The 27,300-nt window shown below is 49.1% G+C and overlaps 1 protein-coding gene across 3 annotated transcripts; it reads left to right on the plus strand.

Moving 5' to 3' along the window:
• The first annotated feature begins 11 nt into the window (after window positions 1-11).
• Window positions 12-21,126, plus strand: RAD51D (RAD51 paralog D). 3 transcript variants are annotated; one of them, XM_026517605.4, is made up of 10 exons: window positions 12-281; window positions 619-680; window positions 879-997; window positions 9,566-9,647; window positions 9,889-10,023; window positions 10,545-10,640; window positions 14,850-14,940; window positions 15,065-15,135; window positions 18,179-18,343; window positions 18,510-21,126. In XM_026517605.4, exons 1-10 carry the CDS (start codon window positions 200-202, stop codon window positions 18,591-18,593), a joined length of 987 nt encoding a protein of 328 aa, XP_026373390.1. In that variant the 5' UTR covers window positions 12-199; the 3' UTR covers window positions 18,594-21,126. The 3 variants fall into 3 exon arrangements, with proteins under 3 accessions (XP_026373390.1, XP_026373391.1, XP_057174106.1); XM_026517606.4 differs by lacking the exon at window positions 9,889-10,023 and having other exon boundaries at window positions 19-281; XM_057318123.1 differs by lacking the exons at window positions 14,850-14,940; window positions 15,065-15,135 and having other exon boundaries at window positions 19-281.
• Window positions 21,127-27,300: the final 6,174 nt, after the last annotated feature.

Consider the following 27,300-nt stretch of genomic DNA (forward strand, 5'->3'; position numbering starts at 1 on the left):
CGCTGCAGGCCAGTCCCTGGCTCCTGGAAGGCGGAAGCGCGGCACGGCTCGAGTGGCGGGGTTGGACCGCAGAGACCCGGCGGGGGCCGCCTCCTCCGCGCCGCCGCCCGCCCCTCCTCCGGAAAGGGGCTCGGCTGGGCGTGGGGAGAGAGTCCCGCGGATGGACGAGCAGCCCTGAGCCCGGCGCCCCCCCGGGAACATGGGCGTGCTCAGGGCCGGGCTGTGCCCGGGCCTCACCCAGGACACGGTCGGGCAGCTGAGGAGCCGCGGGATCAAAACAGGTGACCGCGTGCGCGCCACCCAGCTGGGCACAGCGCGGACTCGGCGCCCCCAGCACCGGCGGACCCGGGAGGGGCCGTCCCCACCGTCTCTATCCCCAGCTCTCTGTGAAGCTCGGGAAGGCGGGAGTGGAGGCTGCCGAGCCCCCCCCCCCTCCGGGGGAGGGCAGAACCCCTGGGCGCCTCGCCAGGCCCTGCGGCTCTGTGCTTTTACCTAGGCCCCCTGAGACTGCCCGCCCCGAGGTAGAAACGTCACCCCACTTTAGGTAGAGGAAAAGCCGAGTGGGGAAAGCCCGCGCCCTCCCTTCCTACCGATCAACCACGTGGGGTTTGTTTCCAGTGGTGGACCTGGTTTCCGCAGACCTGGAGGACGTAGCCCAGAAATGTGGCTTGTCTTACAAGGTGAGCTGCCCATCTCCATGCTCCAAACCTGGGTGAGTCTAAATGCTCACCACTGAGCCAAAGAGGCAAAGGCTTCCCCGAGGTTGGTAAGTAGGGTGGGGGGAGCCTCTGAGACCCCGGGATGCTCCCTCCTCTGGCCGGCCATTGCTGAGTACTCTGGGCTGCTTTGGGTTGAAGTTGCCCCTGCCCCTTCCGCAGGCCCTGGTTGCCCTGCGAAGGGTGCTGCTGGCCCAGTTCTCAGCCTTCCCCTGCAATGGCGCTGATCTGTACGAGGAACTGAAGACTTCCACGGCCATCCTGTCCACTGGCATCGGAAGGTTTGTATGTGGGCTTGGGGAGGAAGGTGAGAGGCTGGAGGTGGCCTCTTACGCCTGAATCTAGAGAGAGCAGCGTTTTTCAAGCAGTGATGGGGACAACATGGACAGCTGGTCAGGACTTCTGAGTTCTCTTACACTGTAACAGTGTTTCTCGACTTCACACTTCTAACATTTTGGGATTTGTAATTACTTGGTTGGGGGTGAGGGGGTCTGTCCTGTGCATTATAGGATTTTTGGCAGCATTCCCTGGCCTGTGTTCACTAGATACCAATTGTACCTGCATTCTCCCCATATTGTGACAATAAGAAATGTCTCCAGATGTTGCCAAATGACCCCAAGGGGGGCAAAATTGCTTCTGGTGGAGAACCACTATCCTACAACACAAGATGTCAGTATTTCATTATTATTCAACAGATCAGAACAACTCCGCTCTGGCCCTGCTTCCCACTTCACCTAAGGATAGGGCAAGAGAAGTGGCAGGACTGATACTGAGTGCCTCCTGTGCGCAGGCCACTGCCATTACATTTTATAATCTTCTCAGTAACCCTTCGTGTTAGTGATTATTAACCAAACCTGAGTTTAGCCCAAGAGGATGTGGAGGGGCGAGGAGTGGTGGGAGCAGCCCTGGGGTACTTGATCAGAACCGGGTGTGTTCCCCGTATTCTGCAGCGAGAGGGGCCAGGAGAGCTTCCGTGGAGGACTTCCATTCTGCCGTGTTGGGAGAGGGAAAGTGTTGGAAGACAACAGCCAGTTTCTGGCCAAGGGAGTCTGACCTCTTTCCTGGCCCGTGTGTGCGGAATTTGATGAGGAACTCTGCCTGGGCTCTGGATTGGTTTGGCCCTTGCTGTTTTCCTGACACGTTCTCTTGGCAAGGTTCACACAGTATGGGGCTTGCTCCTCCCAGGTGGGGATCTGAGTCTTTTATCCATTAAGCACCGACTGTATGCCTACTAGGTGTCAGATATGTGCACATGATAGGTGTAGGAGCGTGTCACGGCTCCTGCGCTTCATGAGCGTGGGGTCTAGTGGGTGGATAGAAGAGCAGGTGAGCAGGAGAGAGGTGGAAGCATGCGGAGGCAGCAGAAGGAGGGACTGATGAACCGGAAGCAGATCTGGCCCTGGGGCTTCAGGAGCTTATGAAACCAGCATAGACAGAGGAAGCGCTTAGGGAGCAGTGGTGAATGGACGGGATTGCGGCGGCAGTGGGTCGTTGCAAGGGAGATCGGAGTGGTTCCAGAAAGCTCTGTGGAGGAGGCAGGCCTTCTCTGGGTGCCTGCCGAGACCCCGGCACTGAGCTTGCACTTCGCAGCACATGATTTCCTTTTTATTCCACCACCACCGATGAGCACATTATGGTAAAACTCTGCCATTGGAGAGATGGGGAAACGGGGGCTCACGTTAAGTGCTGGCTTAAGTTCGCTCAGCTAGTAAGTAGGACACCAGGCTCTTGAGGTCATATCTGTCGTGCTCGTGACTCTGACTCGCCTGCCCTGTTGCCTCCCTGCGGGTGGGAGGCCCTAATGCAAAAGGGAGCTGTCGCTGGGGGGGGACAGGGAGGCTTGCGGGAGAGAGGCCAAGAGAGAGATGGGGGTGGTGGGGTGCGTGAGTCCGGTCCAGGGCAGGTGACAGCAGGAGACGCATCGAACAGAGGTGCGGCAGGCCTTGCTGCGTGGTGGGAGGTAGGTGTGAAGAGCCATGAGGCGCTAGGTTTCTAGGCCTGCTCACAGCTTTCTGTGGACACCGGACGGGTATAACTTTTAAAGGGGAGGCGGGGAGTTACGTAGTCAGACATTTGGGAAATGCTTCGTTCACCCAAAGTAAACGAGCTTTTTGGGGGTGGGCCATCCGGAGCCTGGTGCGCACTGTGAGTCTTCACAAGGACAATAGAGCCTGCGGTGTACCCTGCAGGGAGTTGTGTCGACTGGGGCAGATAAGTGGTTCCCTGAAGGCCGGAGCTATGTCTTGTTCATCTCTATCTCCCTCATTTTATTTATTTACTTATTTAAACGTTTTTTTTTTTTTTTTTAAGATTTTATGTATTTATTTGACACGGAGAGCGCACAAGCAGGGGGAGCAGCAGGCAGAGGGAGAGGGAGAAGCAGCATCCTGCTGAGCAGGGAGCCCGACTGGGACTCGGTCCCAGGACCCTGGGATCGTGACCTGAGCTGAAGGCAGACGCTCGACCAACTGAGCCACGCAGACGCTCCTGTATCTCCCTCATTTTAGAGTAAGGCCTTCAGGAAATACCGGGTATTTAGGCCATGTTGGAATGAATGGCTGAAAAAAGACTAAAAGCCAATTCTGAGGGAAAGGTGAAGGAGAAGTCCCAGAATCAGTTGTATTCAAAACAGGTGGTAAGACCCAGGTGTGGTTTTGCCGCACAAGGCAGGTGGGGGGGGGGGGTCTCTCACCACTGAGTTAGAGGTGACTGGTGGGAGGGTCCCCTGGGCGGTAGGAGACGTGATACCGGGAACACAGGAGAGAAGTCAGCTGAGAGGAGGATTTGGGAATTCCTTCTGCAGCATCCTCATAGCCAAGAATGAGGTCAATTCTTGGGGCGCCTGGGTAGCGCAGTCGTTAAAGCGTCTGCCTTCGGCTCAGGGCGTGATCCTGGCGATCCGGGATCGAGTCCCACATCAGGCTCTTCCGCTATGAGCCTGCTTCTTCCTCTCCCACTCCCCCTGCTGTGTTCCCTCTCTCGCTGGCTGTCTCTCTGTCACATAAATAAATAAAATCTTTAAAAAAAAAAAAAAAAAAAAAAAAAAGAATGAGGTCAATTCTGGTCTGGAGAGTCAACACCAGTGGGTTAGGCCAGGCTACACATTAGAATCATCTGGGAGGGGGTGCCGGGGTGGCTCAGTTGGTTAAGCGACTGCCTTTGGCTCGGGTCATGATCCCAGAGTCCTGGGATTGAGCCCCATGTGAGGCTCCTTGCTCAGTGGGGAGCCTGCTTTGCCCTCTGCCTCTGCCTGCCTCTCTGCCTGCCCGCTTGTGCTCTCTCTCTCTCTGTCAAATAAATAAACAAAATCTTAAGAAAAAAAAAAGAAAAAAGAACCATCTGGGAGGTTAAGAAATATTTATGCCTGGGTCCCACCTTTGGAAATTCTGACTTTATTGCTCTAGGCCAATGGCTCTCAAACTTGTCTGCACAATAGACTCACTTGGGGAGGGGTGTCTGCCTGGCTCAGTCGGTGGAGTGTGTGACTCTTGATGTTGGGGCTGTGAGTTCGAGCCCCATGCTGAGTGTAAAGATTACTTAAAAATAAAATCTTAGGGGCGCCTGGGTCCCTCAGTTGATTAAACGTCTGCTTTCAGCTCAGGTCATGTTCCCAGGGTCCTGGGATTGAGTCCCACGTTGGGCTCCCTGCTCAGTGGGAAGTCTGCCCCCCCCCCACTCCTGCTCACTCTATCTCTCTCAAATAAATAAATGAAATCATAAAATAAAATGAAATCTTAAAAAAAAAAGAAGAATCACTTGGGGAATCTTTAAACATCCCCAAGGTCATGCCTCCTGCAGACCAATTAAATCACATTCTCTGGGGTTGGGACGCAGACATCAGTAGTGTTTGAAGTCCCCAGGTGACTCCGAAGTGCACACAAGTTTGGAAACTGCTATTTTTTTTTTTAAAGATTTTATTTATTTATTTGACAGAGATAGAGACAGCCAGCGGGAGAGGGAACACAAGCAGGGGGAGTGGGAGAGGAAGAAGCAGGCTCATAGCGGAGGAGCCTGATGTGGGGCTCGATCCCATAACGCCGGGATCACGCCCTGAGCCGAAGGCAGATGCTTAACTGCTGTGCCACCCAGGCGCCCCTGGAAACTGCTATTACAGACCCCGTTTTCAAAACCCCTCTGGTAATTTTAATATGCAGGCAGGATTGAGAATCACTAGTCTAGCCTAGTGGTTTTCAAACGTGAGCATATGTCCAGATCACCTAGGGGCCTTGTGGAAACTCAGATATTCTCCAGTTTCTGATGCAGCAGGTGTGGGGGGGTGGGGGCTGAGAATTTGCATTTCACACCAGTTCCCAGTGATGCTGCTCCCGGTCCGGGGACCACACCAGCAGAGCCTCTGCTGCGATGGAGTCACTTGCTGTCTGATCCCCATGGGAGAAGCCACAGGGCTGGAGTGGTGACCAGTGCTTTGACTGGCAGGGACCTGTGCTTATAATCCTGGGGTCTTCTGACTAGAAATCGATGGGGTTTTTTCTAAGGTGCTGCTTGGCATGCACAGAAGGGTCATGGGAGGTCTTCGAGAACCATTTCAGAGTACTGGACCCCGTGAAGGTGCTCGCAGGGCTGGAAAAGGGATGCGTGAGGTCCGGACGCAGAGCCGTCGGTATGGGCTGTGGTTTGGGAGGAGCGGCTTCGGCCCACAGGCTGGGCAGGGAGCGCAGTGTGGTGAGTGACCTGTTTCCTGGTAGTTCAAGGACAGAACGTGGATTCGGAATTGGCCATGTCTTGAGTTTACCCGAAGGCTTCCACAGCCAGAGCGTGACAACATAGGAACTAAATGCTCCTGTTTTACCACTTGTTTCTCCGGGAACATTTATTGTGTGTCTCCTGTGTTTCCAGCACTGTGCCAATGTCCTTGCCCCTGGGTGCCTTGGGCCAAATGGGGAAGAGAGACAAAAACAAGCACATAGAAAATAATCACCAACTCCCAGAACTAAGTGAATTCAGCAAGGCCGCAGGATACAAGATCAGCACATAAAAATCAATTGCATTTCTATGTACTCAAAACGAACACGTGGAAATGGAAATTAAAACGTAATACCATTTACAGTTGCTCCAAAGAAAATGAAATAGTTAGGTCTAAATCTAACAGCAGGTATAGGAGCTGTGTGCTGGAAATTTAAACTTGCTGATGAAAGAAATCAAAGAGGACTCAAATAAATGGAGAGACACACTGTATTCATGGATTGAAAGACTCAGCCTAGTAAAGATGTCAGTTCTCCCTGAATTGCCCTATAAACTCAATGCAGTTCCTACCAAAGTCCCAGCAGATTTTTTTTTTTTTTTTTGGTGAAAATAAGGCTTATTCTAATAATTACATGGAAAAGCCAATGACCTTGAATTGCTAAAACATTTTCGAAAAAGGATAAAGTTGGAGGAATAAGTCTGCCAAACATTAAGGCTTACTATAAAGCAGTAACCAAGACAGGTGTGGTGTCCGCTAAGCGAGAGAGAAACAGATCAGTGGAGTTGCATAGAGAACCTAGCAACAGACCCACAAATATTTCCAACTGAATTTTTTTTTTTTTTTTTTTTTAGGATCTTACATAATCTCTACACCTAATGGGGGGCTCAAACTCACAACCCTTAGATCGAGTGGAATGCTCTTCCAGCTGACCAGGCAGGTGTCCTAACACTGTCAAGCTTTTAGAACAAAACAGAGGAGAAAATCTTCGAGAACTAGGGCTAGGCGAAGGATTCTTAGAGTTGACACCAAGAGTGTGATCAATAAAAGAAAGATAAAATTTTTAATCAAAAAAAATAAAATTAAAAAATGAATTCAGAATTAAAACTTTTGCTCTGCAAAAGGAGAAAAAGACAAGCTGTAGAGCGGGGGAGATATTTGCAAGTGACATATTCAACAAAGGACTTCCATCTAGAATATTTAAAGAATTCTTAAGGGGTGTTTTGGTGGCTCAGTGGGTTAAGCCTCTGACTCCGGCTCAGGTCGTGATCCCGGGGTCCTGGGATGGAGCCCCGAGTTGGGCTCCCTGCTCGGCGGGGAGTCTGCTTCTCCCTCTCCCTCAGCCCCTCCCCCTGCTCATCCTCTCTCTGTGTCTCTCTGAAATAAATAAGTAATTTTTTAAAAGATTTTATTTATATATTTGACAGAGAGAACACAAGCACAAATCTTAAAAATAATAATAATAATAATTCTTAAAACTCCCAACAGTGAAACAATCTAGTTAGCAAATGGGCAAAAGACATGAACAGATACTTTACCGAGGAGGATGTTTAAGTGGCAAATGATCACACGAAAGGATGTCAAACATCGTGTGTTCTTAGGGAAATGCAGATTAAAACCACAGTGAGGGGCACCTGGGTGGCTCAATCGGTTGAGCTTCTGACTCTTGATTTCGGCTCGGGTCATGATCTCAGGGTTGTGGGATCAAGCCCCATGTCTGCTTGTCCCTCTCCCTCCCCTGCTTGCATGTGCGCACATGCTCTCTCTAAAATAAATAAATAAAATCTTAAAACACACACACACACACACACACACACACACACACACACACACACAGTGAGGGGCGCCTGCTGGCTCAGTAGGTAGAGTGTGCAACTCTTTTTTTTTTTTTTTAAAGATTTTATTTTATTTTATTCGACAGAGATAGAGACAGCCAGCGAGAGAGGGAACACAAGCAGGGGGAGTGGGAGAGGAAGAAGCAGGCTCATAGCGGAGGAGCCCAATGTGGGGCTCGATCCCACAACGCCGGGATCACGCCCTGAGCCGAAGGCAGACGCTTAACCGCTGTGCCACCCAGGCGCCCCTAGAGTGTGCAACTCTTGATCTCAGGGTTGTAAGTTCGAGCCCCACATTGGGTATAGAGATTACTTAAAAAATAAAATCTTAAAAAACAAACAAACAAACAAACAAACAAACAAATACAGTGAGATATATTACTACATACCTACCATATCTACCAGAATGGCCACACCAAAAAGTGGTGACAAGACCAGATGGTGGTAAGGATGTGGAGAAAGTGGATTACTCATACATTGCTAGTAGGGTAGTAACATGGCATAGCCACTCATTAAAGTCGTTTATAGTTTCTTATAAAATTAACGTGCTACAGCCGTCAAAAAAAAAAAAAAAAAGAAATCTTGCCATTTGCAATGACATGGATGGAACTAGAGGGTATTATGCTAAGCGGAATAAGTCAATCAGAGAAAGACAATTATATGATCTCACTGACATGTGGAATTTAAGAAACAAGGCAGAGGATCATAGGGGAAGAGAGGGAAAACTAAGATAAAATCTGAGAGGGAGACAAACCATTAGAGACTCTTAATCATAGGAAACAAACTGAGGGTTGCTGGAGGGGAGGGGTGGGGGGAGGGGGTAACTGGGTGATGGACATTGGGGAGGGTATGTGTTGTAATGAGCACTGGGTGTTATATACAACTGATGAAACACAGACCTGTACCTCTGAGACAAATATTACATTATATGTTAATTAATTGAATTTAAATAAAAAAAAAAGAAATGAAAGTTAACATGTGCTTACCATAGAGCCCAACAGTAGTGTTCTTTTAATTTTTTAATTTTTATTTTTTTTAATTTTTAGAGATGGGGGAGAGGGGCAAAGGGAGAGAATCTTAGGCAGACTCCATACCCAGCACGGAGCCCTATGCCAGGCTCAGTCTCACAATCCTGAGATCATGACCTGAGCCAAAATCAAGAGTTAGACACTTAATCAACTGAGCCACCCAGGGGCCCCTTGAATATTTTATTGTTAAGTAATCTCTACACCCAACGTGGGGCTCGAACTTCCAACCCTGAGATGGAGAGTCCCATGTTCCACCAACTGAGCCAGCCAGACGCCCCCTGGCAGTTGTATTCTTAGGCATTTATTCCAGAGAAATAAAAACTTAGATTTACACAAAAATGTGTACATAAGTGATCATAGCCGTTTGATTCACAATTGCCCCAACGTGGAAAGAGCTGAAACAGTCTTCAGTGGGTGAATGTTAAACAGACTGGTGCATCCATACCGTGGGCTACTTCTCAGCTCAATAAGGAGCAGATGTGGCTACAACAGCTTGGACAGATCTCAAGGGAATGATGCTGAGCGAAAGCAGCCAGCCACTACGGCTCCATACAGTGCGATTCTGTGTGCGTAACATTCTTGAAATAACATCCTAACAGAGATGGAGAACAGATTGGTGGTTGCCGGGATTCGGGATGGAATGGAGGGCTGTGGCTTTAACAGGGTGGCACGAGGGAGACTTGTAATGATGGAAATATTCTATATCTGGCTTGTGGTTGCATAAACCTACACGCGTGATAAGATTGCATAGAACTGTACACACACACACGGAACATGGGAAATCTGGATAAGCTCTGTAGATTGCCCTGAGGTTGGCTTGCGATGTCGTTCGGCAGTACAGTACATCTTACAGTGCGAGAGGCCGCCATGAGGGGATGTGAGAGGAAGGGTACACAGGACCTCCCTGTACAATCTTTTTTTTTTTTTTTTTTTGGCAACTTCCTATGAGTCTATAATTATTTCAAAGTTTAAAAATGACAAATTATGGAAAATGCTATCAAGGAAACCCGTGAGGGATTAAGGTCAAGAATGGAAGGAGGACCCTTTGCTGGGATGGCAGAGACCTCTATGGACAGCAGAGTGATCTTCAGGCTGAGAGTGAACGGATGAGGAGGGGCCCAACGAGGAGCTTGTAGCCGCGCCCTCTTTCCCTAGAGATGTTCAGATTGTCTCTGGACAGAGCCAGTGCTTGGGAGGAACGTCTTGCCTTTCTTCTTGGTTCCTACTCCCCTCTGTTCCCTCCAGTTCGCTGAGTTATTCTCTTTCTTCCCCTTCTTTCATCAGCCTAGACAAACTGCTTGATGCTGGTCTCTACACTGGAGAAGTGACGGAGATCGCAGGAGGTCCAGGTAGTGGCAAAACCCAGGTACGTGGGTGGCCAGCAACCAGGAGGACGTGGGGTGGAGGGGAAGGGGGGAAGGTGGGTGCATAGCTCCGGATCCCTGGGGGAACTTCTACCAATGTATGTGTGATTCAGAGAGATGGGTGGGGAGGAGTCGGGCTTGAATATGGCCCATTCGTGTCACTGGGATCTGGACAGGATTTCGGGGCTCCCACTCTGGGCCCTCTTTGGGGGCTCAAGTTCTTCCAGTGCCCTGTCTCTTCAGGTGTGTCTTTGTGTGGCTGCAAACGTGGCCTATGGCTTGCAGCAGAACGTTGTGTACATTGATTCCAACGGAGGACTGACAGCCTCCCGCATCCTCCAGCTACTTCAGGCCAGAACCCCAGCTGAGGAGGAGCAGGTAGGGGGCAGGAAGGTCGAGTTCCTTTGAGGTTCTGACACGGAAAGATCCCATTATCTCTTACATCACAAGAATTTTGGCCCTTTGGATGACCAGTCATTTCTGGCTTTGAAACACGCTGTTCTATCAATTCTTCCTGTGTTCTTCAAGCATCCCGTGTTACGACATCATCCCAGCTTGGGTGCTACCCACACTGATCTTCCAGGTGACCCAGCTCCTTGCACACCCTCACTCAGGGCTGGCAGGCACGCAGCGCCTGTGTTTCCTTCCCATTTCTTGCCATGGCAGACATTCCTAATCAGACCTGCCGTACTTTCCCACTGGGCTGTGACTTGGCTTTGCCGCTCGGCACCCAGGCAGCCACCACTGTGAGAACTGGCCCAGGAGACAGAGCCCATTTGCCAGCTTGGACCGGAGTCCTTATGTCTCGGTGTCTCTGCTCAGCTTTAAAATCCTTCTTTCTCTTGCTTGAGCCCCTGCTCCCTCTTATCCAAAGCCCCTCCTCCTTCCTACCCCTTTAGGCAGGAGCTCTCCAGAGGATCCAGGTGGTGCGTGCGTTTGACATCTTCCAGATGTTGGACGTGCTACAGGACTTCCGAGGCACTGTGTCCCAGCAGGTGAGCCCGGTGTTCTACCCCTCCCTGCTTCACCCGGCTTGCCGGGGCTGTCTGCATGTGGGCAGGTGTCCTAGGACAGACTTGGGAAATGCTGATGCGCCATCTGGTGACTCCAGCCATGCTGCCACTTCCAGGACAGGATTCCCGCGTGCTTAATTCATTCCTGAGTGCCTCATTGTCTACCTGCCCATCTTCCCCACTAAACAGTAAGACCCTCGAGTACATGGATCATTTTGTATTCATTTCTGCATTCACCCCCTCCCTGGATCACTGAGGACTACTTTCAGCTGCAAGTAATAGAGTCTGTGTGACAAGCACTTGAACCTTGAGGACATTTAATTATCTCTCATGAGTCTGGAGGTTGGCAGGTCCATGGCATCAGGGCTCTAGGTTGGTGTGTCTGATTCTCTTGTTCTTCCCCCTCACAACTGCAAAGTGGCTGCTATAGCTCTGTGCATCATGTCTTCGCACATCAACACCCGTATTCAGGGCAGTAATAATAGATGGCCCCTTTTCTGCACTTCTTCCCTTTTATCAGGAAAGAAAAATCTTCCTTCCTTCCTTCCTTCCTTCCTTCCTTCCTTCCTTCCTTCCTTCCTTCCTTCCTTCCTTTCTTTTTAAAGATTGTATTTGTGTATTTGACAGAGAGGGAGCACAAGCAGGGGGAGTGGGAGAGGGAGAAGCAGACTTCCTGCTGAGCAGGGAGCCTGATGTGGGGTTAGGGGGTGATTAGTTGGGGGAGGGGATTACACAAGGGCTTGAATACCTGGAGGTAGAGGTCAAGGGGCCACTTTAGGGTCTGTGTGCCACGATGACCTGATCGCTCCATAGGTACCAGCAGTGAAAGGCCGGCTGTCCGTGTTTTAGCCAGAGATTTTAATCTTTGCCAGAGTGAGGAAGAGTTAAGCTGATTTCAGGGAGAAGCAGACTTCCCGCTGAGCAGGGAGCCCAGGACCCCGGGATCATGACCCAAGCCGAAGGCAGATGCTTAACGACGAAGTCACCCAAGCGCCCTGAGAAAAATCTTTCTCCAGAACCCACAAGTAGACTTCACCTTACATCCAGTTGGCCAAGATGGAGCTTTGTGTGTCTCTTAGACTAGGGGTTGGCCCACCTTCCACGATGTCAGACTTGTGCCCACTACCTGAACACACCCAGAATCCCGTTAGCAAGGGAGAGGGCTTTAGAGTGGCATTGGGGTTGGTACCCCATTACACCTGCTGGGTGTTTAGACAGGATTTGGTGTACCGATTTACAGGCTATTAGATTTGGAAAGACATCTTAGAATAGCTCGATTCATGTTAAACTTTCTCTGACCCCAAAGCGTAACATGTTCCTGTGGGCATACCCAAGACTGTATGTAGAGTAAACGATTTTTACAAACTTTAGAATACTTAGTAGTTGAACAGAGACTTGCCGTAGGAGCCATAGCTGGTTATGACCCATGTGTGTTGAGACATGAAGTCAAGTAGCCCTGATCTAATCCAACCCTCTCATTTCTATGATGAGGAGAGGGAGGACCAGAGAAGTTCAGTAGGTTGCTCAAAGTCACTGCATAATTAGGGTAAGAACTAAATCTCTCAACTCCCAGGTCAAATGACTTGTGTTTTTTTTTATTGGAAGACCATTATGATAGTATATATTACATTATGGCATAACAAGTTACCACAAGCGGCATGACTTAAAACAACACGTTTACTATTCACAGTTTCCATGGGTCAGGAGTCTGGGCAGGGCTTAGCTGGGGCTTCTGCTTAGGAGCTCAATAGTCGGTAATCAGGATGGCAGCTGGACTGTGTTCTTATCCGGAGGTTCAACAGGGGAAGATTCTGCATACAAGTTCACTCAGGTTGTCACCAGGATTCATTTCCCAGGCGGTTCAGTGTCTGGCTGGCAGTTGTCCATGCTCCCACTGTTCTCTGCCCTGTGGGCCTTTCCATAGGCAGTTCACAGCACCACCACTTGCTTCATCAAAACAGCACAGGAATGAGAGCAAGGGACCCCTGGGTGGCCCAGTCGGTTAAGCCTCTGCCTTCAGCTCTGGTCATGATCTCAGGGTCCGGGGATCAAACCCCTCACTGGGCTCTGTGCTCAGTGGGGAGTCTGTTTCTCCCTCTCCCCTCACTCATGCTCTCACTGTCTCTCTTTCTCTTTCAAATAAATAAGTTAAATTAAAAAAAAGAGAGCAAAATGCAACATGCAGTTTCATATAACAATGTCATCTTGGGAGTGACGTACCATTACTTTTGCCATATAGCAGAGCCTCTTCAAGAGAGTGGCATTCCAACACCTTTGACACCGTATTAGTCAGAAGCCAGCCACAGGACTCACCCACAGTTGGGGGAGGGGGTTACACAAGGGCTTGAATACCTGGAGGTAGAGGTCAAGGGGCCACTTTAGGGTCTGTGTGCCACGATGACCTGATCGCTCCATAGGTACCAGCAGTGAAAGGCCGGCTGTCGTGTTTTAGCCAGAGATTTTGACCTCTGCCAGAGTGAGGAAGAGTTAAGCTGATTTCAGTTTTAGCTTCTCTTCTTTTCTGCCATCCTCTCAGACAAGCGGATGGCTGAGAGTCAGTAACTGGACAAGGAAGGAAGACATGCAAAAGACCTGATAATGCTGAATGTCCAAGATTTGGCCAGCGTGAAGTAAGAAAGAAAGTTGTGGAAACAGAATCAGCAAATGACTTGGATATAAAGAGTAAGGGAGATTAGGTCCAAGAAAGTAGGACGATGCTAATACGTGTGTGGAGACAAAAGATTATGGTTTTAACAGATGGCTGTCTGGGTAGTCTGTATTTGGAACTGCTTTAAGACACAGAAGATGAGGCCCTGAAGGAGACTGAAGTAAAGAGACGGCTAACCCCTTCAGCACAGGAAGTTAGGAATTTGGGGGTGCCTGGGTGGCTCAGTCGGTTGAGGGTCTGCCTTCCGCTCAGGTCATGATCCCAAGGGCCTGGGATCGAGCCCTGCATAGGGCTCCCTGCTCAGTGGGGAGCCTGCTTCTCCCTCTCCCTCTGCCATTCACTCCACTTGTGCTCTCTGGCTCTCTCTATCTCTCTGTCAAATAAATAAATAAAATCTTAAAAAAAAAAAAAAAGGAAGTTAGGGATTTGGGGAGTAAGCAGAAGAGGGAGAAGAGGAGCCTGGCAAGTTGGTGGTGGGGGAGGCTGGCCATAAGAAGAATGATGGCCACTAAGCAAATTCAGGACTGAGGGTGCCTGGGTGGCTCAGTCAGTTAAGCATCCCACTCTTTTTTTTTTTTTTTAAAGATTTATTTATTTGAGAGAGAGAACGAGTGGGGGGAAGGGCAGAGGGAGAGAGAAAGAGAATCCTGGAGCATCTCCGCTGAGTGGGGAGTCCAATATGGGGCTAGATCCCAGGACCCCAAGATCATGACCTGAGCCGAAATCAAGAGCCGACTGCTTAACCAACTGAGCTACTCAAGCACCCCAGGCATCCCACTCTTGATCTCAGCTCAGGTCTTGATCTCAGGGTCCTGAGTTCAAGCCCCGAGTTGGGCTCCACTCTAGGTGTGGAGCCTACTTAAAAAAAAAAAAAAAATCTTGGGGCTCCTGGATGGCTCAGTCGGTTGAACATCCAGCTCTTGATTTCGGCTCGGGTTGTGATCTCGGTCCTGGGATAGGGCCCTGCGTTGGGCTCTGCGTTCAGTGTGGAGTCTGCTTTTCCTTCTCCCTCTCTCCTTCCCCTATGTGTGTGCACATTCTCCTTCTCTCTCTCTCAAATACATAAAATCTTTAGGGGAAAAAAAAATCTTAAATTCAGGACTGGGAGCCTGGCTGGCTCTGTGGGTGTAGCATGCGACTCTTGATCTCAAGGTTGTGAGTTCAGGCCCCAAACAGGGTGTAGAGATTACCTTAAAAATAACTTAGACAAAGAAAAGAAAGAAAGAAAATTCGTGACTGGGGCCACAGAACTTGGAACAGGGATTTCTCAAATTTAATTATTTTGGGTTATCTGTGATGTCCCGTGATTTAAACCCCCTCTCTCCACCCAAATCTTCCGTAAAATCTATTATACTACAAACGGAGATGGGGAAAAAAGACTTTACTGAAATTCCGTGATGTCTGCACGGCTGTATTTGGGGTTGGAGAACTTATTTCTTACCAGTTTCTGATGAAGGAGCAGGATGCCCTATAGTGGACGCCCCCTAGAGGCCAACTGGTTTATGGCATCTGCTTCTCCCCAGGTGAGTAGTGGCTCGGCGGCTGCAAAGGCGGTGGTTGTGGACTCGGTCACTGCAGTGGTCTCCCCACTTCTGGGAGGTCAGCAGAGGGAAGGTAAGAGGTGCGGCAGAGCCCAGGGTCCGGGATGTGATCCTGCCTCCCAGCTCTGAAATCCAGTCCCTGGTCAGCCCAGTCCCAGGTGCCCTGCTGCCCTCGCCCTCTGCTTCTCCTCCTCCAGGCTTGGCCTTGATGATGCAGCTGGCTCGAGAGCTGAAGACCCTGGCCCGGGACCTTGGCGTGGCGGTGGTGGTGAGGAAGTGGGCTTGGCTGGCCTGCTGCTCTTACCTCTGCTGTCTGGGCTTTGCCAGGGCGGGATGAATTCGATTTCTAGTTCCAGCTGTTCACTTCCCTTAAGTGGCAACCTAACCCCCAACATGACCCTTTAGGAAACGATCTTAGCCCAACTTCCCTGGGCCATCTAGAGTCCTGGACTGTGATGGGACTGGACATAAAGAGCCAAGGGGTCAGGGACAGTCTTGGTTTCCTTTTACTTTAAGACAGGTTTATTGAGGAGTAATTCACACGCAGTAACGCTCTCCTCATTTGAACTTTGGCTAATGGATACTAACGCATCCACGCTTGTTACAAGGCACAGTCAAGATCCAGAATATTTCGGTAACCCCAGAAAGGTTCCCAAGCCCCAGACAACCACTAATCTGGTTTCTGTCCCTATAGTTTTACCTTTTCTGGTGCTTCAGGGAAAGGGATGTTTTTGCTTTCAAAGTAACTTTTTCTGCTTATGGAGGACTTTTTTTTTTTTTTTTTAAGTCTGCGTGCTTCTCATAGGATAAAAAATAGTTAAATATAGGAGTCAAATTTGTAGTAAATCTCCACATCCACAGAAAACGTATTAATATTTTTATATATCTCCATAGGATCTTTTTTCTCTGCATATATGCGTATACTTCTAACCAGCTTTCCAGTTAAACTATAACCTTGTTTAAAAAAAAAATTCATCTCATTCCATTTCTGTCTTTTTTTTTTTTTTTTTAAGATTTTATTTATTTATTCAACAGAGATAGAGACAGCCAGCGAGAGAGGGAACACAAGCAGGGGGAGTGGGAGAGGAAGAAGCAGGCTCATAGTGGAGGAGCCTGATGTGGGGCTCGATCCCAGAACGCCGGGATCACGCCCTGAGACGAAGGCAGACGCTTAACTGCCGTGCCACCCAGGCGCCCCCATTTCCCATGTCTTTAAAGAGATGCCTTAAGAATGCCATTTTTAGGGGTGCCTGGGTGGCACAGCGGTTAAGCGTCTGCCTTCGGCTCAGGGCGTGATCCCGGCATTATGGGATCGAGCCCCACATCAGGCTCCTCTGCTGGGAGCCTGCCTTCTTCCTCTCCCACTCCCCCTGCTTGTGTTCCCTCTCTCGCTGGCTGTCTCTGTCAAATAAATAAATAAAATCTTTAAAAAAAAAAAAAAGAATGCCATTTTTAGCAGTTACATATTTTATTTAATACCTGTGTTACAGGGCTCAGCAAACTTTTCTGTAAAGGGCCAGATAGTAAACAGTCAAGGTTTTATGGCCATATGGTTTCTGTCACAGCTACTCAGCTCTGCCTAGATTACGTGAGAGCAACCACACACAGTCCCTAAACAGAGGGCATGGCTATGTTCCAGCCAAACTTGACTTTCAGAAATAATTTTGGGGCCACATTTGGCCTGTTGGGAATAGTTTGCCAACCCCTGGTATCCTGTAATGATCTCCTTCCTGATTTGGGGCTTGTAGGTCATTACTGGTTTTCCTCTTTTATTTTCTTTTTAATTTTTTAAGAAGTGTTCTATAATTTTTTTCTTTAAGATTTTGTTTATTTATTTGACAGAGAGAGAGAGAGCCCAAGCAGGGGGAGCAGCCGAGGGAGAGGGGGAAGCAGGCTCTCTGCTGAGCAGGGAGCTGGATGCGGGGCTTGATCCCAGGACCCTGGGATCAGGACCTGAGCTGAAGGCAGCCGCTCAACAGACTGAGCCACCCAGGCACCCCTGATTTTCCTTTATTTTAAGTAAAACTCTGGGTGCCTGGTGGCTCAGTCAGTCAAGTGTTGGAGTCTTGATTTTGGCTCGGGTCATGATCTCAGGATCGTGAGATTGAGCCCCACATCAGGCTCCGTGCTCAGCAGGGAGTCTGCTTTAGATTCTCCCTCTCCCTCTACTCCTCCCCCCCCCCCCCGCTCACGTTCTCGCTCTCTCTCTCTAAAATAAATAAATAAATCTTTAAGTAAAACTCCAGTGAACGCCCTGATATCTAAATTACTTTGCACATTTCATATTATTTCCTCAAATTCCTAAAATTATAATTACAGAGTCAAGGATACACACATTTTTAAAAATTTATGTAATTTATTTTATTTTTTATAAGATTTTCTCATTTATTTGAGAGAGAGAGAGAAAGAGAATCAGAGAGAGAGCACAAGCCAGGGAGGGGGTGTGGAGGCGGGCAGAGGGAGAAGGAGAAGCGGGCTCTCTGCTGAGCAGGGAGCCCGATGCCAGGCTCGATCCCAAGACCCTGGGATCGTGGTCTGAGCGGAAGACAGATGCTTAACCACCTGAGCCACCCAGGTGCCCCAGAAATACATACATTTTTAAATGTGTCGATTTATCGCCAAATTTCCAGGAAGGTTGTACTAATTCGTACACCCACCAGCAGTGTTCTTTTGTTCTTGAGTCCCAGGGCCTCCCTGTCCTGACTTCAGGACGTACATGGTCACCTGCTGGTGGCCCTGGCTTGGGCGGTGGGGACTCAGTGATGAACATGCTGCAGCCCCCTGCCCCTAGTTGGGGGGCCGGTGGGGAGACCCCGATTAAGAGGACATCGTGAGGCTCGGGCTGCCTACCTGTGACTATCCTGGGCAGAGGAGAACCGACTGACCAGATTACGACCTCCCTTTCGAAGCTCCCACGACCCCCTACACACAGGTGTACCCCCTGCCACGGAGGGCTGGGCGGATGTGGTTGCAGAATGCCTGTCTCCTGGGGTGGGGGTGTACGTGGTGCAAGCCCACCACTGGCCTCCCTCCAGCAAAGTGCAGACAGTGCCACTTATTCCCAGACCCATGCCCCACGACCTTCTGCCGGAGTCAAGCCTGAGGCATGGTGATTTTGTGGAAAGAGTTGAGCACAAGTGAGGACCCGGGGTTCTAGTTCCAGACCTGATGTCAGTAACTCAGGGAGCCTTGGGGAAGTCCTTTCTCTGTGCTGGGCCTCAGTTTTCCCACTTGTAGAATGAAGCAGGAGGAACAGATATCCTCTACACCAGCATTATCGATCTGGAAGTCTTTGATTCTTTCTGCCTCAGGTAACCAACCACGTGATCCGAGACAGGGACAGTGGGGACCTCAAACCTGCCCTCGGACGCTCCTGGAGCTTTGTACCCAGCACCCGGATTCTCCTGGACGTTGACGAAGGAGCGGGAGCATCGGGCAGTCGGCGCAGGGCATGTCTGACCAAATCTCCGCGTCTGGTGAGCCGGCCACAGGGGAGAGCCAGGAATCTGGGCCCTTGAGGGTGTTTGTGCGCCCAGGTGTCTCAGAGAGGAATTCTTGGACGCTGAGACCCGGCAACCAAAGAGGCTGCCCGCTTGAGTTGCTTAACTCGAAAACTTACCCTTGCCTCCTGTCTTCTTCCAGCCAACAGGTTTCCAGGAGATGGTAGACATTGGGACCTGGGGGCCTCCAGAGCAGAGCCCAGCATCCCAGGGAGATCAGATATGACTGTGCTGTTGATTGGGGGGGCATCAGGCGCCCCGCCTCTGTGCACACTAGCTGCTGTTGTTCACTGCCACCCGGCACTTGGGGCTGCAGTAGAAGCTCTTGGGCTGGGCTGAAGAGACATCTCTGTTTCCTCGGCTTCTCTTTCTGTGAAAACAGAGCTACAGGCGAGAGAGGACGCTGTGGTGGAAGGACCCAGAAACTCACACCGGGACCAAGTTTTCTTCCTTGTTTCTATCATGTATGTTTCTGTGGGAGCCGAGTTCACCCTGGCCTCCAGCCTCATGAAGAAGCCTGCTAGTGACTGGGCAGAACCGTGTGTGTCAGCATCGTGCCCGTGCTCCATCCTCACGCAGTGACTGAGCCCCAAAGCCTCTGCTTCTCTTTCTCTTTTTCATTTTGCCTCTGTTTTTCCATCTGTAAGTTGGAGCTCCCTTTCCCCTAGCTTTGTCTTTGAGTTACGGGGTGGAAGTGATCTTGCAAATGCAAAGCCCTTCTTTATCTATGTCATGCTTTTAAAAAATACAAACAGGAAATACCCTGAGCCCCAGAGCCACCTAATTCTCCCCCCCCCCACCACAGAAGGGTGTTTTTCAGTTCCCTGTGAGGTTCCAGAGAACGGTTCTTCCTTTTTTTCCTCTTGCTGATTTGGTTTCACACACCTGCATGCATCACCATGACTAGGTGAGACTGTGAGCTTGCTGCAGTCCCAGGGATATAATTTAACAGGAAGGGAGGATGTGGCCACAGTGAATCCAGCTACGTGTTTATTATGCATGGTGCCCTGTAAGGCCCCTCCACGGTATAGAGTAGCCAGAGGTGCTGAACCATGGCCTTGCCCATAAACAGACAGGAGAGAATTTGCACAGTAAATAGAGCCAGCTGGGAAAATTGATGCTGGCGTAAATAATACATGGCAAATCTAGTCCTTTATGCAGAAATTCATTGCCGGTGGCTCCGAGCTGCAATATAATTACCCTTCTCTTCCTGCAGCTGTACCACAGCCTGGTGCCCTAGTGTATGCAACAGCTCCCTGTCTGTCAGTGGCACTGGGGCCATCCATCTGAGAGCTGTAGCCCTGGCTGGGGTGGGGGGGAGTGGGGGGGTGAGGACACCAAGGGAAGGAATAATAAAAGGCAAAGTAGAGAAATGATCAGAATTGTTTACTGACCACATTTTTTAAAGGAAGGTTGCCTTTCTTGGTTAGGGAGCCTGTCGTGATTAATTAGTTGTGTCTTGGCTGCAGGAAAAGGGGGGGTCAGAGTTCCAGGGGGGAAGATAGGACATTAAGATGATGAACATAGCAGAGACAGAAGCAGGAAGCGTGGAGGGTCGGGAGCGAGCAGCAGACCGGCTCCAAGGTATCTGCCTGCGTGAGGACAGGGTTGGGGAGCCTAAGACTGGGGGAAGCCCGGCCCCGCTGCCGCTGCCGGCAGAGAGGACCCCAGAAGGTTGGCATATTTCCGCAACCGCCGTAGGAAACGGTACGTTAAGCGAGGGATGGCAAATCCCTGCCACTCCTAGCATTTGGGCATTTTGAGCAACCCCCCCAGGGGGTCTCCCCAGTCTCCCAAGCATTCTTTTTTTGTGGAACTCGGAGTGTTTTGCAGTTTTTCTCCGCACGGCGCTCCAGGTAGGCACGACCTACTAGTGGGAGTGGGCATTCGAGGTGGAGCCTGGTTGCCACCGCTGCCCTGGGCAGATCTGCCCTGTTCCCTGTATGTGGTGGGTCAGGACCCCGGAATAATGGGGTTTGAGAGGCCTGTAAAGATCATATGCCCCACGCTGTCACTTTACAGAGAGGGAAACTGAGGCCCAAAGAGGAGAAGTGACAGTCCCTGTGGCAGAACAGCAGCCGGCACCCAGGACTCCTGATTCCTAAGCCAGGACTCTTTGGGTCTCCATGTTACTTTTAGTTGCCCATCCGCGCAGCTCTCTTCCCACCGGGCGCTAACTCCAGCTCAGGGTGCCAGGGCCATCACCCAGGTGGCCTCGCTGACGGTTCGCTGCTGCTCCAGACCACCTGTGACATTCCTGCAGGACCAGAGCTTTCTCTCGCACTGCCTGCTGCCCCCGCACACGCCATCGGGGCACACTGCACCGAGCAGTTCCCCTCGCGGCCTTGAGCCAGGCTGGCTGTCCTGCCCAAGTGCCTCTTGCTGCCTTTGCTTATGTGTCTGCCTCTGTGTCTGGTGCACACTCATCCTGACACCCTCCCTCCTTATGCATCAAGTATGGTCTAGACAGACATCGAACCCCTCTCTATCACTCATCTTCTTGTGCACTTGTCGCCTAGGAGCTCAGGATCCTTTTTTTTTTTTTTTTAAGATTTTATTTATTGGGGTGCCTGGGTGGCTCAGTCATTAAGTGTCTGCTTTCGGCTCAGGTCATGATCCCAGCGTCCTGGGATGGAGCCCTGCGTCGGGTTCCCTGCTCCGTGGGGAGCCTGCTTCTCTCTCTCCAGCTCCTCCCTGCTTGTGTTCCCTCTCTCGCTGTCTCTCTCTCAAATAAATAAAACCAAAAAAAAAAAAAAAAAGATTTTATTTATTTGAGAAAGAGCACGAGTGGGGAGGAGGGGCAGAGGGAGAGGGAGAAGCAGACCCTCCACGGAGCAGGGAGCCCTACATGGGGCTCGAGCCCAAGACCCTGGATCATGATCCGAGCCAAAGACAAATATTTAACCGACTGAGCCACCCAGGCACCCCGAGCTCAAGATCCATTTTAAGAGGTCCCATTTCAATTTTTCTTTCCTTTTGCTCTTTCATAGTCTGGGAGTTCAGTCATGGTTAACTATATGAGTGGGTGGGCTTTCGTGCATTTAAGATGGCAAAGGAGGAATGCAGGAATGTTTTTCTCCTGATCTAAATAGTCATTAAGTCCCCAAAGTATCTTTTTATGTATCTTTCTAGAGAGAACTCTGTATGTCCCAGGTTTGAGATTAGATAAAATTAATATTGGGTCCCTCTTGAGCTAGCACTTGACTTTAAGTCAGGCACCTGAACTCTCAAAGACTCTTGGGCTAAAGGTCCATGTATCATTGAGGCTGCTCTCTGTCGCAAGTAACAAAACCTGGCTTAAAGAGTCTTCGACAATAAGGACGTTATCTCCAGTTACATGAAGTCCAAGGTTGGCTCATTCAGTGGCTCAATGTCAAGGGGTGTAAGGCCCCTTTTCTCTTTCTGCCCTGCTCTCCTTTTGTGTTGGTTTTGTCTTCAAGCTCATTCTCCTCATTAAGGCCTGGGTATAGCCATTCTGAGCATCAATCCAGACATGACAATATCTACAGGCACGAACGTGGTCCTTGTGTCCTTTTAAGTTAAAACTCAACTTCCAACCAAAGCAGAATTACCTCAGATCTTATTAGTGCAGGATTGCTTCCTGAACCCACATCTAAATCATGGCAAGGGAAATAGGTCTGTGATCGGCTCAGATCAACCAGAAAATAGCCCTGGAGCTGGGGCTGGAGACAGGCTTTCCTTAAGCATGTGCTATGGCCATCGGAAGGAAATGGGGGTGCTACTAGAAAGGAGGGAGTTGTGTGGAGGAATTGGACGTCGAGTGGGCAACCGCTAGTGTCTGCCATAGTCCAGAAGGCAAGTTTATCAAGGCTTTCATGTGCTTAGGCCCTTTGTATGCATCTCATTTAGATCTTAGGACAGCCTTGTGGCATGGGGAATCCTTCCATTTTACAGACTCTGGGCGTCCAGCAAGGCCAAGGACATGGGGCAGCCCCAGAATCCAAACTCGAATTTGTCTCATTCAAAACCCTACTTCTCTCCATCCTCAGGTTGCCTTCATCTGTGAATATGTAACTGTTTTGATACAATTCTTCTTTATATTTTGCCCAGATAGTAGCGAAGGCTACACATCTTGACCTTTTTTTCAGCTTAGCTCACCCTAAAATCTGGATCAGAGATCTACTTTATCAGCTCTTTCCAATTTCCCCTAGGGAATTTATGAGAGCATGACACATACATGGAGAAGGGAGATGTCGTTGGTATTAAAGTGAACTGGAGAGGTCCCTGGCTGGCTCAGTTAGAAGAGTATATACGTCTTGATCTTGGTGTCCTGGGTTGGAGCCCCACGTTGAGTGTAGAGATCACTTAAATAAATAAACAAACTTAAAAAGAAATAAAGTGAACTGGAGGTTTAAGGGGAAATAAATCTGAATAAAAAAAAATGGTTGGGGTGCCTAGGTGGCTCAGTCAGTTAAGCCTTCAGCTCAGGTCATGATCTCAGAGTCATCGGGCTCCCTGGTCAGCAGGGAGTCTGCTTCTGCCTCTCCCTCTGCCCCTTCTCCCTACTCATGATTTTTCTCTCTCTCAAATAAATAAAATCTTTTTTAAAAAATGGTCAAAACAAGGAAAAAACAAAAACCACAATGGGCTATGTGTCCCTGAGATGTGAGCCAGGAGGAGATAAGGGATTTAGAAATGTGCGTATCCTGCTAGGTTTTTGCTGTGTTCCGGCACGGAATAGTACTGGGTAGAGTTAATATTGTCCAACGTAGTATGTTGGGGAAGGGCATTGGAGAAAGCTCTGCGATGCATGGAGTTTAAATTAAAGCTAGTTATATTATTCATCAAAGGTTACCCTGAGGGGGGCCTGGATGGCTTAGTCAGTTGGGCGTCTGCCTTTGGCTCAGGTCATGATCCCAGGGTCCTGGGATCAATCCCCGAGTCAGGCTCCCTGCTGAGCAGGGGGTCTGCTTCTCCCTGTCCCTCTGCCCCTTCCCCCTGTTCATGCTTGCTCTTTCTCTCTCCAATAAATAAATAAAATCTTAAAAAAAAAAAAAAGGTTACCCTCAAAAAGGTGTTTATCTCATTTTTTTTTCTTGTCTTACTGCACTGGCTAGACTCACTTAAGGTACTAAGTCAAATAGAAGCACCATGGCCATTGTCCTGGTCTTGTTCCTGACCTTAGTGTGCTATTTCCAGTATTTTATCATTAAGGTTCTGTAGGTTCCCTGTAGTTACCTTTTATCAAGGCAGAGACCGCATTGTGTCTCCTGTTTATCCTGGAGAGGGAGGCCAGGTACTGGCCATGACATTGGCCATGCACAGAGCTCTCTCTCTCAGTGGATGGAAGGTCCGTGCGTCCTGGAGCTATACAGCTGTACTCCAGCTGCTGCACTAGTTTGACTCCTTGAATAGCCTTTGAACCCTAGCTCTTCTCTGCCCCCCTGTAATTTCTGGGTGTAACAGCCTTCATTAAGGCCTGGGTTTTGCCAGAAGACAATGGGCCTATGTGGAAAAGAATACGAAGTCAAGGAACAAGATTTTTAAAATTTTTAAAAATAGTTTTTTAAAATTTATTTGAGAGTGAGAGAACATAAGCAGGGGGAGGGTCAGAGGGAAAGGGAGAAGCAGGCTCCCTGCTGTGTAGGGAGCCCCATGAAGGGCTCGATCCCAGGACCCCTGGGATCATAACCTGAGCCAAAGGCAGATGCTTAACCAACTGAGCCACCCGGGCCTCCCAAGGAACAAGATTTTTTACATCTCAACTAACTCAGTCTTAGCTCTGACACTTACTTGCTGGGTGTCATTGGATGAATCAGTTAGACACTTTAAGCCTTAGTTTCATCTACTGTAAAATGGGGAGAATAATGCCCGCTGCATACAGGTGCCTGGATGGCTCAATGAGTGAAGTGGCTGACTTTTGATTTCAGCTCAGGTCATGATCTCAGGGTCGTGGGATCAAGCCCTACATCGGGCTCTCTGCTCAGCGGGGAGTCTGCTTGAAGATTCTCTCTCTCCCTCTCTCCCTGCCCTTCCCCCATTTCTCTCTATATAAAATAAATAAATAAATCTTTAAAAAATAATAATACCTGATGGATAGAATTGCTTTAGGGTCATATAGCTTATGCAAAGCACCAAATACTTTTCCAGTCCTATAATGGGACTTCATCTCATATCATTGTGAAGCTTCCGATGCCTGGGAGTACTAGTGACAGCTTCCCTCTGTCCCGGCCAGGCCAGCTTCACAGTAGTGTGAGCCGTGCGGTTGCACAGAGCCCTGTGCTAACTTTAACACTCTACTGTTGCCATCCCGAGATTCTTCATACTTTTTGAACAAGGGTCCCATATTTGGCACTGTGCCCTGCGCACTACGTAAGCAGTCCTGTCTCCAGGAATGAGTAGAACTCTTGTATTGGCCAGTCTCTTTGGAAAATACCTTACCACTGATTTCTTAGGGAATAACTCCCTTAGAGAGTTACCGCTTATAGAAAAATTGGGATAAGCATCTCGTGTCTATCTCTGTTCCATTCTGGGGTAATCTACACAGTCTCTTTCAGAAAGGAATTCTTTATATTTTACGTAATTAATTAGGTCCAGAGAAGTTAAGAGGGGCTGGTGAAATGGAATGATGATTTGGGGTTTGGGTTAAGGAAAAGATCTGGGTTCAAAATGCCTTCTGGCCAAATTACTTGGACAGGTAATGTCTCTGTCTCATTAGTAAAATCTATGTTGCAGGGGAATTATATTTTCCTTATTGGTAAAATTATATGTCTCAGGGGAACTTAATAGATAATTTATGTAAAGTGCCTTTCACAGAAACTCTGGCACATAGTAGGTGCTCAATCACCATTAATTCTTTCAGCTCGTGCCAGAAGTAACAAAAATCAGGGCACTAGCACTTACAAGCCATGCTGCTACTAATAAAAGAAATAATATGATTTATTTTTTCAGTACTGTTTGGGGAAAGGCATGTGCTTCATAAATATGTATTGGAAAGTACTTAGCAAATGAGTAGAAATAATAAAAATATGTCAAAGTAAACAGCTCCTATAAATATGTCATTTGGTAGACAAATTAGTGTTTTATTACTACTAAATACTTTTGCTTGCCGAAAAGGATTTTAGATTACTTGCACAATGGGCACATTATTGAGTGCCTCTGCAGGAGGGCACGATAAAGATGAAAAATAGCGATGGTGATAATGTTAAAGGTGGAGAAAGGAGGAGTGTGGGTAAATGCAGCTCTGAGACCTCCTTGCTTCAGTGATATTCACATCATCTAGCAGCATTCCCATGATTGAGCCGTCATATGGACCAGAGGACCCAGGAAAAAAAATGACCTCCAGAGGATGTCATGAATCTAGACTCCAGTCATTGGGTCCAACCAGTGGATTGAGCGCGCTTCCCTTTGGAACTGAGCACTCGGCTTGTAAACTGAGCTTGCAAAAACATCTCTGGTCTCACCCCCTCCTTGTTCTGGACCTATTAACTTTCTATGACTATAATTAACACCAAGAGAAGGAGAGATCAGGTGGAGAATGTGTGCCTTAATCACAGGTCACAAATCCATTTCAGAAATGAGAGGATGAACAATGTCCTGACATCTCAAGAGGAAAGGAACCAGAGAGGGGAAAACAGGAGACAATAAATGCTTTCATGGGGGGGAATAAAGCCCTGCAGAGAAGCAGAGAAGACAGAATTCCATCAAGGAAAGTTACCAAAATAGCCAGGTAGGAAAAGATGAGGGGCAGGAGGCCTCTAGAAGGCAAGTCTTTCCTTGAGTTACTGGGGGTGGAAAGACCTGGTTTCAAATTTCAGCTTGGCCTCTTTCAAACTGTGGCTTTGGGTAAATTACTTAATCTTCAGATCTTTGTTAATAACATGGGAATAATAGTACTCACTTTGCTGGGTTGTGACGATTAGAAACACTTGTGGAGTGACAGGCCACATGTATATTGATAGTATTTTTACATCATTTTTTTCTCATGATAGTCCTTATTTTAAGATACAAATCGCTCAGAACAACTGTGGGAGGTTTCGATAGGAACCTAAAAGCAGAAGAAAATTAAGTGTCACTCGACATGGTCAAAATAATGATTAGAATGTATATTATTTCCATGACTAGGTATTTTCTTCGTCCACCCTGGCTAATGATCCCCCATGCAACCCTGGTGCTCTACAGTTTACTAAGCACTTCCACATGCATTAGCTCATTTAATCCTCATACCACCCAGCCTCCTAACCATACCGATTGTTTCAGGGATGAGCGAGCTGGAGTTCAGAGGCGCTAAGTACCCGCTGAAAGGTACATAGCTGGTGAATGTCCAGGGTAGGCTCCTGACCACAGTCCTTTTCTTCCTACCACGGCCTTCCTCTGAGCAGTTTCCTCACCCTGCTAAGGTAAAACTAGCTAACCCTGGGGATTTAGACCGGGAAACGCTAGATGAGCGACGTGCCACGGAGTGAGCGGGACTAGCATGGGTGTTGATGTCTTACACATTTGGCTTCTAATACCTTCCGGCTACGGGACCTTGAATAAGCTAGTGAACCCTGATGGGCCTGGGTTCCCTCCATTGTAATCCGGGGAACCCTCACCTGTTTATAGCATTGTTGGGAGGAACAATGAGATTAAGAAAGTGAGGCAACTCGCCAACTCTTACAACGAAACGAGTTCAGGGATGTTAAAGGGACTTGCTCAAGATCACCAAGCTGGACCACCACCTAGCTGAGCCTCGGACCTGGGCTCCAGCTTCTCGCGCAAAGTCCGGTGACCGAGGCAACGAGGGACAGCGGATGCCCTGACACCCGGGAACCGGGCTCACATTCAGGCTCGGCCGGCCCCGCCTCCGGCGGGCTCAGCTCCGCCAGGGGGCGCGCGCGGAGACCACGCTCTAGCCCGCCGCGCGCCTCGCCGCTCTCTATGGTGGCTCGGGCACCGCGGGAGCGGAGGCGCGCTCCCGAGAGGGGCGGAGC

This window comes from Ursus arctos, unplaced genomic scaffold (genome assembly GCF_023065955.2).
Source record: "Ursus arctos isolate Adak ecotype North America unplaced genomic scaffold, UrsArc2.0 scaffold_24, whole genome shotgun sequence".
Lineage (NCBI taxonomy): Eukaryota > Metazoa > Chordata > Mammalia > Carnivora > Ursidae > Ursus > Ursus arctos.